This window comes from Physeter macrocephalus, chromosome 18, assembly GCF_002837175.3.
Source record: "Physeter macrocephalus isolate SW-GA chromosome 18, ASM283717v5, whole genome shotgun sequence".
NCBI classification, from domain to species: domain Eukaryota; kingdom Metazoa; phylum Chordata; class Mammalia; order Artiodactyla; family Physeteridae; genus Physeter; species Physeter macrocephalus.
In genome coordinates, this window is record NC_041231.1 from 94,945,563 (window position 1) to 94,960,882 (window position 15,320).

A 15,320-nucleotide genomic window follows, 5' to 3' on the forward strand; every position below is an offset into this window, starting at 1 on the left:
ATAAAATGGACAACCTGGAAGAAATGGACAAATTCTTAGAAAAGCACAACCTTCCAAGACTGAACCAGGAAGAAATAGAAAATATGAACAGACCAATCACAAGCACTGAAATTGAGACTGTGATGAATAATCTTCCAACAAACAAAAGCCCAGGACCAGATGGCTTCACAGGTGAATTCTGTCAAACATTTAGAGACGAGCTAACACCTATCCTTCTCAAACTCTTCCAAAGTATAGCAGAGGGAGGAATACTCCCCAGCTCATTCTACAAGACCAGCATCCCCCTGATACCAACACCAGAGAAAGATGTCCCAAAGAAAGAAAACTACAGGCCAGTATCACTGATGAACATAGATGCAAAAATCCTCAACAAAATACTAGCAAACAGAATCCAGCAGCACATTAAAAGGATCATACACCATGATCAAGTGAGGTTTATCCCAGGAATGCAAGGATTCTTCAATATATGCAAATCAATCAATGTGCTACACCATATTACCAGACTGAAGGATAAAAACCACATGATTATCTCAATGGATGCAGAAAAAGCTTTCAACAAAATTCAACACCCATTTATGATAAAAACCCTCCAGAAAGTAGGCATAGAAGGAACCTACCTCAACATAATAAAGGCCATATATGACAAACCCACAGCCAACATCATTCTCAATGGTGGAAAACTGAAACCATTTCCCATAAGATCAGGAACAAGACAAGGTTGCCCACTCTCACCACTGTTATTCAACATAGTTTTGGAAGTTTTAGCCACAGGAATCAGAGAAGGAAAAGAAATAAAAGGAATCTAAATCGGTAAAGTAGAAGTAAAGCTGTCACTGTTTGCAGATGACATAATGCTATACGTAGAGAATCCTAAAGATGCGACCAGAAAACTACTAGAGCTAATCAATGAATTTGGTAAAGTAGCAGGATACAAAATTAATGCACAGAAATCTCTTGTATTCCTATACAGTAATGATGAAAAATCTGAAAGAGAAATTAAGGAAACACTGCTATTTACCACTTCAACAAAAAGAATAAAATGCCTAGGAATAAACGTACCTAAGGAGACAAAAGACTTGTATGCAGAAAACTGTAAGACACTAATGAAAGCAGTTAAAGATGATACAAACAGATGGAGAGATATAGCATGTTCTTGGATTAGAAGAATCAACATTATAAAAATGACTATACTACCCAAAGCAATCTACAGATTCAAGGCAATCCCTGTCAAACTACGAATGGCATTTTTCACAGAACTAGAACAAAAAATTTCACAATTTGTATGGAGTCACAAAAGACCCAAATAGCCAAAGCAATCTTGAGAAAGAAAAACGGAGCTGGAGGAATCAGGCTCCCTGACTTCAGACTATACTACAAAGCTACAGTAATCAAGACAGTCTGGTACTGGGACAAAAACAGAAATATAGATCAGTGGAACAGGATAGAAAGCACAGAGATAAACCCACGCACATATGGTCACCTTATTTTTGATAAAGGAGGCAAGAATATACAATGGAGAAAAGACAGCCTCTTCAATAAGTGGTGCTGGGAAAACTGGACAGCTACATGTAAAAGAATGAAATTAGAACACTCCCTAACACCATACACAAAAATAAACTCAAAATGGATTAAAGACCTAAATGTAAGGCCAGACACTATAAAACTCTTAGAGGAGAACATAGGCAGAACATTCTATGACATTAATCACAGCAAGATCCTTTCTGACACACCTCCTAGGGTAATGGAAATAAAAACAAAAATAAACAAATGGGACCTAATGAAACTTAAAAGCTTTTGCACAACAAAGGAAAGCATAAACAAGACGAAAAGACAACCCTCAGAATGGGAGAAAATATTTGCAAATGAAGCAACTGACAAAGGATTAATGTCCAAAATTTACAAGCAGCTCATGCAGCTCAGTGTCCAAAAAACAAACAACTCAATCCAAAAATGGGCAGCAGACCTAAATAGACATTTCTCCCAAGAAGATATACAGATTGCCAACAAACACACATGAAAGAATGCTCAACATCACTATTCATTAGAGAAATGCAAATCAAAACTATGGTGAGGTATCACCTCACACCAGTCAGAATGTCCATCACCAAAGAATCTACAAACAATAAATACTGGAGAGGGTGTGGAGAAAAGGGAACCCTCTTGCACTGTTGGTGGGAATGTAAATTGATACAGCCACCATGGAGAACAGTATGGAGGTCCCTTAGTAAAAATAGCACTACCATACAACCCAGCAATCCCACTGCTGGGCATATACCCTGAGAAAACCATAATTCAAAAAGAGTCATGTACCACAATGTTCATTGCAGCTTTATTCACCATAGTCAGGACATGGAAGCAACGTCAGTGTCCATCCACAGATAAATGGATAAAGAAGATGTGGCACACATACACAATGGAATATTACTCAGCCATAAAAAGAAACGAAATTAAGTTATTTGTACGAGGTGGATGGACCTAGAGTCTGTCATACAGAGTGAAGTAAGTCAGAAAGAGAAAAACAAATACCGTATCCTAACACATATAATTGGAATCTAAAAAAAAAAAAAAAAAAAAAAGGTTCTGATGAACCTAGGAGCAGGACAGCAATAAAGATGCAGACGTAGAGAATGGGTTTGAGGACAGCGGGAGGGGCAAGTGTAAGCTGGGACGAAGTGAGAGAGTGGAAATGGACTTATATATACTACCAAATGTAAAATAGATAGCTAGTGGGAAGCAGTCGCATAGCACAGGGAGATCAGCTCAGTGCTTTGTGACCCCCCAGAGGGGTGGGATGGGGGGGAGAGAGACGCAAGAGTATATGTATAGCTGATTCACTGTTATAAAGCAGAAACTAACACACCATTGTAAAGCAATGATACTCCAATAAGGATGTGTTAAAAAAAGAAAAAAAGAAGTCCCCTGTCTGCCACAGTCTAATTAAGATACTAGTGACTTCATAATGAATAGGTGAAATAAACATTTAGGAATTCTAATGAAATTAGTTAGAAGTCTTGAGTAAATATATTTCTGTAGTATAATGTGCTGGCTTTGAAAAAAATTATTTTATTTGAAGTGGTTAGTTTCTAAAGAATAACTCAAGAAAATGGTTTTGTTATCTCTTTTGAAATGTCAATGATTTTGTATTAGAAAATATGAAAATCATGTCCTCTTGTTACAAACCTTTGTGATTAAATTATAATTAAATTTTTAGCCATGAAAAGAAAGATAATAGTTTGTGAATACTAGTTTGTTTATAGTACTAAGAAGATTGCAAGGGAAATGATTGGGCTACCTAAGACAAAGAAATTATTTTAAACATCTTTAACACTGTTTTCATAACAGTCATACCAAATAATTATTCTAGCACCAAAAATTGTTCTAATTCTGTGCAAACTACAAATTATACTTGATGTGGCCATACTTGTTTATCCACCTGAACCCTGGAATGATGGTGCCGAAGAGGACTCATCTAGTGACCAAATCTGTATTTGACCCTTGAAGGAACCAAGTTCTCCGAAAATGTGCATTGAAAGTAATGCAACACTAAAAATCTGTCTTGCAGTTTGAAATTCTGCGTTTTCATAACAGTTTCTCATGTTCATTCCGTGTTCTTATCTGCATTCCAACGTCTTCTGCTGGTATTCTGTTTATTTATTGAAAAAATATTACATACAGTGGCTGCTCTCTATGAGGTACCGACCCAGGCACTAGCATGAGACAAAGCCCCTGCCCCCAACGGGTTCACCTGTGAGTGGAGGTGAGACCCACACCAGTTGAACTAAGCCATAAAACAGGAGCACATGTGAACTAGTGCCACGGGAGCTATAGAGTGCTGTGGAATTTCATAGGAGGAGGGGGGATCCCTGGTAACCTGCATTAAATAAAAAAATGATAACAGGAATCTTTTCAGTTGCTTTGAGTTTTTAGGGGAAATCCTTCAGATTTCTGGGCTTCAACTTTCTTACTGATAAATGTTGAGTAAAAGCATAACCTGTACTCCATGACTGGTTTGAGGGAGATGACCATTCTAAAATGCTTGTGATCAAAGGTTTTGAAATTCGAGACATAATTCAGTTCAGGGAGAGGCCAGTTTTTGGCAAGAAAAGAACAATTATGTCTGCCAGTACTATCAGGGCCCTTTCTCCTTTGCAGAGTTTTAACATTTGTCTGAATTTGGGAGGGTGAATGCCTAAAATGAAAAATTGCTATCTTCCTTTTTATGAGCAAAAACAACTTTAGACTATTAACCATTTGTTAGAAATGAAAGTTGGCACAGAATTTGGAATGATTATTACTAAGGGTAGACCCCCACCAGTTTGGGGGTGGATTTCATTTTATTTCAAGTAACATTACTGTGAATGTAAATCTCTAGCTTTCTAACCTTGTATGCAAAATAGCAAGCTGTTAAATACAAGTTTTAGGTAGGTATGAAAAATTAACATACAGGAAATAAATTATTATTTCACTGTATGTAGCAACCACCAAGAGGAATTCATTGAGACTTTAGAGGGAAACAATTAACATACCTAGAAATTGGAAAGTAACCTCTGTTGGCCATTTAAAGTAAAGAGAGTTGATTTAGGTCAAAAGGAAAGCAAAATGTCCTGGGATTGAAAATTAAGTGTTATAAGATGCCATTAAAGGGAGGTTGTAGAATCTCCTTTTCTGGAAATGTTTAAAAACAAGACAGATCTTCATCTCTCAGGAGAAGTGTTGAAGTTCCGTCCTGCCTTGAGGCAGGAAGATTAACTGGATTAAGCCTGTGTGGTCTCTCAAATCTTTGGAAGAGCTCTTGAATGCAGTAAATATTTCACACTCTGTTGGTTGAAACTACTGTTTCATAGCTGTTCGTTTTAACCTTGGTTGTCATAAGACCAGAGTGAATGTTTGTATAAATAACAAAACTGAATTTGGATTTGAGGTTGATAATGTAAGTTGTGTGTGTACCTGAATCAGTTTTAAAAGCATTAAAGTGCATGTAGTGCTGAAACTATTCAGAGCATAACTTAGTCTTTTGATGATGTGGAAAGTACCTTCTTTCTTGCAAGTTCTCAATGACAGTAATCATTTAATAAATAATTACAAAGCAACTACTATGGACAGTGCAGGATACAACTACGAATTAGGTATGGTTCCTGCTTTTAAGGATCTTTGTCTACCAGGGGAGATAAAACATATGCACCCATCATATACATAAGTGAAAAATAAAATAATTGGGATAGGAGTCACACAAAAAAAGGATTAAACAGTGTTGTGAGAGTTCAGAGAAGAGAAAGCAAATCCCTTTGGGTTTAACCAAGGAATACTTCCTGGAAGAAAAATATATTGAACTGGGCCTTAAGGAGTATGAAGCATCCTGAAGGGTGGAAATAAAGAAAATGACAGAGGTGGAATTGTCTTAGCAACTCCAAGGTATGGAAAGTTCAGCTGAAGCTTAAGGGATTTGGGGGACATAGGCTGGAAGGGTCTCATATGGCCAGTCTCAAGTGCCAGGTCAAAGTGCTTGGGTTCTGATTGCTCAGTGCTTACGATCTCTTGGCAATGATTAAGCATTAAAGGGTCTCTGTCCCTTTAGGATTGTAATTTACCATTAGAGTTGCAAGGGGTGGGCAGGCTGTAACAAGGAGCCTGTGAAAGTCACTTCTGAGTCACCTGAGCCAGTTTGCTTGAGGAGTATGCTGAGAAACACTAGTTTCAAGGCATGTTAATAGGTATTACTCTCCTCACCAAAAGTAATTGAGAAATAAAAAAGTTACACAACTAAGTGGGTTTATTTGCTGGAGGACTTTTCAGAGACTTTAATATTGAGAATTGCATAGAAAATCTTAAGCAGGGTAAAATATCTACCATTTCTGAATGATGTAATCTTTATTTCATGGACTGTCTCATGAAACTGCTGTTCCTTGGTGCGCACTTTGGGGAACGTTGCCCGATGCATTTGCTGATGATGGCTGGAACATGAGTGGTGGTCATATGCGTGGAAAACAGTGATTAGACGTGTGTCCTTATGGAGGCAGCATCAGCCATTCCTACTACATAGTAGGCATTCTGTAACTGTGCAGAAAACTAAAGCATGCGAGAGTGAATTATGGATTTATTAACAATACTTGGCCCAAGACTGGGAGTACAAGATTTCTGGAAACGTGGGGAGTTTTGACAAAGCTTTGGCTATGCTAGAAATGGTAGCATCATGGAAAGTTAGAAGGAACTGGTTTAAATGAAAGTTGATCACTTTAGTGTTTCTTGTGAAGCCATGGAAGGTCTGGCTGGAGAGTTTCAGCAGACGCTGGAGAGTTTCAGCAGACGCTGGAACCATGGACTTGGGAGAGAAGCCATTGTTCTTTCTCACTAAATGTATCATTTAAAAAATTTTGGCTAAGATGTCTCCTTGTTTGAATTATGGATAAGTAGCAATTTCTATATGCAACTTAGTCTAATACAAGAAAATAACCATCAATTTAGTCTGAAAGAAACTTCAGGGTTAATAAAGCATCAAACCTATGGTGTTTTCTCGTTTTTTGTTGTTGTTTTTTTTTTAATAAGACAGTAGCAGGCACCCTCATCTTCATCGGTGAATTTTTTTTCAGTCTGATTTATTCATGGAAGTTAATTAATTTTTAAGTTTAATGTTTTGTTCTTTCATTTAGGTATTTGCGTTTGATTATTGCTTTTGGTCCATGGATGAATCTAACACTACAAAATATGCTGGTAAGTTGGCTCTCTCTCTGCACTTGACGGTTGGGCCTCTGGCCTCTTCTTCCATTATGTCTGTTTTCTTTAATTATTCTGGAGTTCTGTTTTTCCCATAAAATTCGCACTCATTCTTTCCAGTTCTGGCAGGTGGGCTTTGAAGTCAGTAAGATTTGGTTTTAGGATCTGGTTCAGCCATTTACTTGCTGAGAAGCCTCGGACAGGTTTTTTCCCAAACTCATTAAGCTTCAGGTTCTTTACCTGTAAAGGGGGTATGAAGTGTCCTCAGAGGTGTTCCAAGGATTAGAGATAACGGGGAACCACCTCAAGCCGTCAGCGGAAGGTGTTGTGGTTCTTACACGAAGAGGAGGTTTAATGTGCTGTGCCTTTCCTTGCCTCTAACTTTCAGGGAAGGCACTGCTCCGTTTAAGCAAGCAAAGCACAGATGCTGTTGGCTTCCAGGGCCCCCTCGCATCCTTGGTGTTCTAAAGTAGTCAGTGGTGATATGAACTAAAACTGTACATTCCTCAGGGAAACATTGCCTTAAGGCCCCACATTTTGCTATTGTTCCTTCCTTGAGGCATTTTATCCCTACTCCATTAAATACAGATGACTGCTAATTTTATTTGTGAACACAGGTGAATCTTCACCTTTCCTAGGAGTTAAAATTACTTTAGCTCAAGAGGGAAGCATTTGTTTTAGTGGAGGAAGTCTTTGTTCCTTCCCTTCTGACTGTGACCCCTTTTTCTTAGATATATAGTCTTAATGAGCGTTTTCTTCTTATTTCTACATAAAAGAATGTCAGCTGAATGACTTTCCCATTTACGAAAGAAAGAAAGAAAGAGAAAGAAATATTGAAAGAGGAAGGAAAGAAGAAAGGAAGGAAGGAAGAAAGAAAGGAAGAAAGGGAGAAAGAAAAACAGTGAGGGGATGATGGAGAGGATGTAGATCTTAAAAGATTAGAGGGTAAAAGAAGTTACTTGCCTATAGGTAATTTTGTTTATTGATAGTCTTTTCCTTGCCGCATAAAGCAAATCTGTTGAGAAATTTGATGTATAATTTTTTCAAAAGTTAATGGCTGGAACTAGGAAAATTCCTTCCATTGCTCACATTGGGTAAATTAGCCTTTCTTTCCAAACATCATTCCTGCAACTTCAGCAGTGTATTTTATTAATGTGAGTAAATAGTTCTTAATATTGGTTGTAATTAATTTGTCTTTTTATCAGTCCTTTGGGTGTCTATATAATAAATTCTACAGAGTCTAGGAGAGTCGGCCTTGACTGTTAGCACAGTATAATTTTGTGCTGGGTGTGTGCTTTTGGATTTAAATAAACAAAAGTAAAACACTTCATACTGTGACAGAAACAGATGAGGACAAATGCTATGGCTATACAAAGTCCAATCTCTCACTCTGTTCAGTTGATATTATTCAGGATATAGTCAGATATAGCTCCCTGTATTAGAACTCTTATGCAATTGTCAAATACTTTAGAGGACTCCTCATCACTTATGGATAAAAATCTGTACTCTTTGGATGACATTTAAGATCCTTTATTTTATAGCCCCGTCTACCTTCCCCACCCTCTGCTCCCTGACTCCCCACCACCCCTTCTATGCTCCAGCCCAGTGTTTCTTCTTATTTAACCTAGGAAGCCAGAAAGTCTCAGAATAGTTCCTTAAGTATTCGTGAAACTTCTACTGTGTGTGCAGCCTAGGAAGCCCTTGAGAAATTATAACCTAAGTTGGAAAGCAAAAGAATGCATGACAAACAACAGTAAACGTTTTGAAATAGTATTTAAACTCTAAATTTTACAGGTTTTAAGTATTATAGAAAACCCAAGGAGAGGCAAAATGTGGAAAGACTGAAGTTGCCTGGGAAGGCATCATAGAGGAGATGGGACTGAAACTGGACATAAAAGTTGAGCATAGATTTAACCACGGGGCAGTATGGAGGGCATCCAGACGAGAGGAAGCAATACGGTGTCAAGGAAAGCACACGGACTCAGAACTCCACCCTGGGTTTAAGTCTCAGGAAGCTTGCTTTGGTTCTCTTAGACAATTTAATCTCTCTGAGTTACAATTTCTTTTCTGTAAAATGGGAAACATTGCAGTGATAATACCTATCTAATATGTTGTTATAAGGGTTCAGTAGGTAACTTAATGAGCTGACCAATGGAAGGTGCCCATAAGTGATACTTCGTTTGGCTTTTCTGTAAGTGAGGATGCAGAAGTGGGAGTGAGCATGGTGTGTAACACTGGTCTGAGCAAAAGATGCATTTTGGGGGGGAATCAGTGGGAGACCTACTTGTACATGTTAAGTGAGGCCAGATAATAGGAAAGTTTAAAAGCTAGACTAAGAAACGTAGATGATATGGTGAAAAATAGGGGAGGGGCTATTGGAGTGATGGGGTTAAAATAATGCTTTAGGAAGATTGCTTTTCTCTTTCTTTTCCATATCTCTACAATCACATCCTCCATTACTGCCCATAGAGACCATTCTAGCTTTCTGCAGTGTATCACTCATACCTCTGAATGTAGGACAAATTTTTTTTTTTACTCGAGATAATTTTATTAAGTACAGATGATAAAATTAATTAAAATGTGAAACTCAAGACTTCTGTAGCTCTTCATTACAAATAGTATGTGCCGAAGTATTTTAAAAGATTAAAATGATTTTTAAACATTTTGATAGCTTAAACTTTACTAAATTTTAGCTTGCACGATCACATCTAATACCATGTTCCTGGTATTAGCCCTGAAATAGGATTCTCTTGGTCGATGGAGCAGAGTCTATTTACAAAATGTGAGGAGACGTTTATATAATGTAAAGTTTATATTTACAAAATAAGAGGAGTTTCTTATTCTTTAGGTATCCCCATTATTGTACAACTTCTGTGACCACCTCAGCAAAAAGTAAAATTCTTGCTTACTAGTCTTTCAGGGTTTTTTGCACTCATTGTAAATAATTTGCCTAGTGAATATATTACTAGTAGATTAGTTGATTGGTTTCTATACTAATATGATTTCATTTCTCTTTTTTAAATTTAATTTTTATTTTATATTGGAGTATAGTTTGATTTCCCTTCTCTTTAATTAAAAAGAAAGCAATTCCTTCTTAATTGTGAATAGAAACATTAAGATAGAAGCATTCATTCTCTGATGGGACATAGAAGAAACGGAGAAGGGGAAGCACATAGTTCCTGAAACTGACCTATTTGTCAGACTCCATGAATAATGGCATCATTGATACTGAATCAGAGCTCTTGAGGCAGCTCTCAAAACTTGGGGGGCAGAGAGGAGGAGGGAGAGGGGAGAGAGATGAGTGCATGGATTGAAAGAGCAAAGAGGGGCTCTCAGTTTCATGGGGTGTGTCAAATGTTAAATTCTCAATTATGTTTTATGTTACTCTACTCATTTAAAAGCTATAGCAAGCAAGAGCTTCCACTCTCAGACTGATTTAGAAACCCATAATTCTATAGTAGGTATAACGGCACTGCAGTGGGTTGGGTGGAGTGGTGGAAGCATGCGGGCTTTTAAATCGAACTGCCCGGGTTCCAGTCCTGCCTCCCCCACCTTTTACCTATGTAAGGTCGGGTGAGTTCTGTTTCCTCTTAGGTTAAATAAGGCTGATAATAGTTCTGATCTCATAGGGTTGATTTGAGGACTAAATGACCTGTTCATGTAAAGTACTTAAACCACAGGAAATGCTCACTTAATATTTATCATCGGGGCTTCCCTGGTGGCGCAGTGGTTAAGAATCCGCCTGCCAATGGAGGGGACACGGGTTCAAGCCCTGGTCCGGGAAGATCCCACATGCCGCGGAGCAACTAAGCCCATGCGCCACAACTACTGAGCCTGCACTCTAGAGCCCGGGAGCCAGAACTACTGAGCCCGCATGCCACAGCTACTGAGGCTGCACTCTAGAGCCTGTGCTCCGCAGCAAGAGAAGCCACTGCAATGAGAAACCCGCGCTCCGCAGCGAAGAGTAGCCCCCGCTCGCCGCAACTAGAGAAAGCCCGCGTGCAGCAACGAAGACCCAGAAAATAAATAAATAAATTAATTAATAAATTAAAGAAATATTTATCATCATCTTTATCACTGTCATGTTGTAGCAGTAGTAAGGATAGTAGCATCAGTCCTTTGGAGAGAAAATGCATTGTGTGTGCTGGTATTTATGAGACCTGGTTTTGCCACAAACTGCTAAACTTTGGGGATGTCTGTTTCTTCATCTGTGAAAGGAGGATATATAACCTAGAATGATCTCAGATCTCTTCCAGCTCTCAGATTAAACATGAATCAGACATTTTATGCTGGCCACACAGCTGTTGCAGTGGACTTTTCAGAGTCAAATCAAAGGCTTGTTTGTTAAGCCATTTGAATTGCATTGAATCATGCTTTGAGACATTTCACAATTTAAATATATTATCTCTTATTACCACCTTTTGGTTAGCGAGTCTGCGCATAATTCTGAATCTTTAAGCAAAAACCCTTGTGCCAGGGCTAAGAAAAAACAGAAGTAACCTACAAAATCAGGCACCCACAGCGTGGGATTTCTACATAAATCCGTTTCCTCTCCCCAAGCCCATATATACATACACATAAACATAGATCAACATTGAGGATTATAATGTTATTATAGTGAATACTGATAAACTTGAGAGCATCATAACAGATAATAGGCCTTTTTAAATGTTTAAATCACTACTGGTTTCATTTAAGGGCTTCTCGATAATAAATCAATACATTTTTTATCACTGTCTAAAATGTGTCATGTTGGTTAAATAACAATGACTTCCAGTAACCTTGGTTTTGCTTTTCTTCCCAGCAGGAGAATATTTTTCATAAACCTGTTTTTCTATAAATCTTCATACCAAAAATAAAAATCAGTCTAGTGGTGGCATATCTGGGTATCTATATGGACAAGAACATTTCCTGACCTGAGAGATTCTAAACTGTTGACTTAGAAATTATATGACAGTTCTCACCATATGGTATGTTGCTCAGATTTGCTGAAACCTGTGCTTTCAGGCATTGTAATACCCTGCAATTCAGGAGAAATGTTCTACGTCTGATGATTCTTGTTCTGCTAACGTTGCTTTGTACTGTGAAGGGACAGCTGAGTGCCTCCTAGCTATGGCTGTTGCTGTGGGGAGAATAGCCATGTTTGATTCTGTTCCTATGATGGGAGAGTTTATGGGCTCAGAGGTAGAAATGATTTCTGTTTCATATTGTTTAACTGTGCATCAAAATTTACATTCTTTAAGTTGACAGTAGCCAAAATAGAACCAATTTTTTAAGCAGACTTCCAAAATATTTGTTATAGCATATTGTATTGATTCATTATTTTACTATTCAAGTGTATATGAAGACCTCAGCAAGTGTCTTGTGTAGAATAAATACTCAATAATTGTTAGCTGTTAAGTTTATCAAAACTGTGGAAGTTTTCCCTGTGGTTATGAGAAGCAGTAGTAGTTGACTATGTGAAAAGTTTGTTAGAGATTCACTATAAATGGTGCATGCCATCTTAAAAGACATTTATGAAACACTGACTGCAGAATCCTTCTAGATTTTTCTTTCTCTTTTACAGTCTTACAAATTCTTACCCATACCTAATCTGACAGTTCTTTTAGGGGCTCACCTTTATCAAGTTGTTCCTAAGCATCCAACCTAGTTTTCTTAGAACCAGCAACTCTCTTTTTGCATTTGTTAATTATGTAATTACAGAGAAGTGTAACTGACACAAACCAGTTCAGGAGCAAACACAACTGACCCTTTGTGAGAACATAACTCAGCTGGTGGGAGTCCAGAGAGTTGTCTACCAGTTGGGTGATTTAGTGTGCAGTAAGCATGCATCAGTGTATTTTACAGATGGAAGAGAGAATGTTAATTGAGAGAATCGGGTAAGTGAAGGTCAGTTAAGAAAAATTTCTCTGAGATAAGTAAGCTAGGCTGATACTGTTAAATTTTTTACAAGAGTGTGTGTGTATGCTTCTCTTTCTTCTCACCTCTACTCCCAGATTTTTTAATCCCACCCAATGCCTTCTTCCACTTTCCTTTCTTTGTCAACATCTATTCCTTAGAGTATTTCTTGGCACCCAGAGACATCACTTAACTTAGTTAAGTGTGTTTAGAGGGGTGGATAATAATAACAACAATAGACAATAGAGTTCTGAGCACTAGTTTCCCAGCACTGTGCTCATCCCTTTACCTGCAGCAGGTCATTTAATTGTCAGAACACCAAATCAGTAGAAACTGATATTGCTCCCATTTTACAGATGAGAAAACTGAGGTTCGGAGAGGCCCTGCTGCTTGTAAGAGAGCTGAAAGCAGTGGTAAATGTGGATTTGGGTCAATGACAGTTATGTGTGAAGGTTTTATGTATTCTACTGCAATCCCAGGCTCTCCTTTCTTCTCTCTTATCCCAACAAGAGTCTGTGCCTAGGGAGTCATGTTATTGGAGTACTCTGGCTTGGAACCTAGCCAGGAATAATACTATTAGCATCCTCCCTCCTGTCAGAAGTTCTCCCGAGTCCTGAATGCCTGTGTTTGATTTGGGCTTTGTTCTCACCTCCCCTCAAGTGCTGTCAATCTTGTGCACCCTGCAGTCCAGAAGAGATATTGAGTCAGGTCTGCCTCTGTGTCAGAGGGACACAGTGGCAAACACTGTTGAGCAGGTAGAGGTGAAGAACAGCTACTTTTTCAGCAGTTGTTATACGTGAAAGTACCCTCCTGAATCACTCCAGAATGCATTCTCTGTGAGACAGTCCTCACAGCTCTTTCATCCGGGGCCCCGATGCCTGACCCCTCCTCTGTGACTCAGCCACTTTATACGGCAACAGAAAAAAGGAGCTGAGGTTCACTGCCAGCTCATGACTGGCCGCAGCACTGTCAGGGGGTGGAAACGTCCATCTGGGCGAGTCACCCAGGCCGTGCTGCAAGGACAGCTCCTGAGGACTGCAGTGCTGATAGCTCCCAGATGCCACTGTGGAAAATGGCCCCGTGTCTGCCTTTACCCTCCAGGCCCAGGTTCTCAGGGTCCTTTTACCAGTCCCCTTAATGGCAATCTTCTATAGTTTATTAAAACTTAAATCTCTTGTCATCAAGTCAAGCCTTTAAAGCCCTAGTTCCTTTATCTAAGCTCTGTAGTTTTTGGTCATTTAACTTAAACCAGGTTTAAAGTCACCACATGTGACAGTTTCTGAGAGTTGCGCTGTTTGAGGGAGAGATTACCTGAAACCTCGTCCAAGTTCGGCATTCCTCACCCCTTCAGGTGTGTGTGAGGTGCCTGACTGGCCTTGCACTGTCCAGGTGCTCGGATTTAGAGCTGGGCCACCTGCCAGGTCCAGACTCATCACAGTCGCCAGTGCCGTCAGCCTGGTTAGGAGTGGAAAAACACCCTCACAGATGCGCAGGCCCAGGAACTCCAGAGCATAAATATTGAACGTAACCATTTTTTTTTCACTCTTAACTCCAGTGAAAAAAGAGATGGGGAAAAGAAGGAAAACTGGGGATTCCGTTTAAAAGGATAAAATCGTGTTAAAATCCTGGCTGCTCTTCCACGTCACTACCTTAGAAATATTCTGTGCACATGTCATGTCACGTCCAGCCTTGTATCTCCATACTTAGTGCTTTTGTCAGCCATGATCTATGTGAGACTGCCTTGGTTCATGGAGATTGTGAATAAAACAAGGTTATGCCCTCTTATTTTGTTCTCCCGTTTCCTAGAGCATAGCCCACTGTGATGTTTCACCCTGTTCCTCGTAAGCAGTCAAGTGTCAGCCTATGCATGATATGCACTTTCCCTCCCATCCCTAGCTTCTCTTCTTCTGTGCTTTGCTATCAGGGCCCTGCTGCAGTGAGAGAATTACCTTGGTTACTCAGCTCCCAATGCACGTGCCTGGTAACTTTGAGGCCATTGCTGCTATTCCCAGGAGGGACACGTTACGCACACGTGTGGAGACTCAGGGTGTTAGCTTTTCAGAGAGCCGTATCATGTGTGACTCAGGGTTGGGTGGGTCAGATCTGTGACTTTGCTTGCAGAAATTCCATACAGGAACCCTCTCTACTGTTCTGACATTGTGTTGTGGTTGCTTTGGGCATGCCTGGGTTTTAAGACTTGTCCACACAGCTGTAGGAGTCTAATAATAAACCCCACAGAGGAAATTGGCACCTTGGTCATGGTTATGAACAAGTGAGGTCAGGTTTTGCCCTGTGGATTCCCTGTGCCAGGCACATGGAGCTGACTTCTATAGAGTGACCATCTCCTCTGTGGCAGGGGTCCTGCGGAAAAGTCACAGGCTCTTGGGTTGGACTGTGTTGTGCCTTTGTGTGGTTTGTCTGGGATAGAAACAAATTCTCATAGATCCTCTTGCTTCCCTCAGGACTTCTGAACTTGCCCTTCTGTTTCCCTTCTGGGCTGGTACATATTTCCCTAGACAAGTGGCACTTCGTTCCATTTGAGTGTGAACTGGAGTCGGGAAACATTTAGGGTAGGGATAGTGCATCTTTTATGGATTCCCTGATTCCCACTATCCAGCATAAATAGCTCTTTTTTTTTTTTTTTTTTTTTTTTTTGCGGTACGCGGGCCTCTCACTGCTGTGGCCTCTCCCGTTGCGGAGCACAGGCTCCG

General features: G+C 39.5%; 1 protein-coding gene across 1 annotated transcript in view; it reads left to right on the top strand.

The window, feature by feature from the left end:
* KIF13A (kinesin family member 13A) overlaps positions 1 to 15,320 on the top strand; it is a 227,081-nt gene that overhangs the window by 111,675 nt on the left and 100,086 nt on the right. The window contains 1 exon segment of the mRNA XM_055079543.1: positions 6,648 to 6,708. Within this exon segment, the coding sequence (XP_054935518.1) occupies positions 6,648 to 6,708 (61 nt within the window).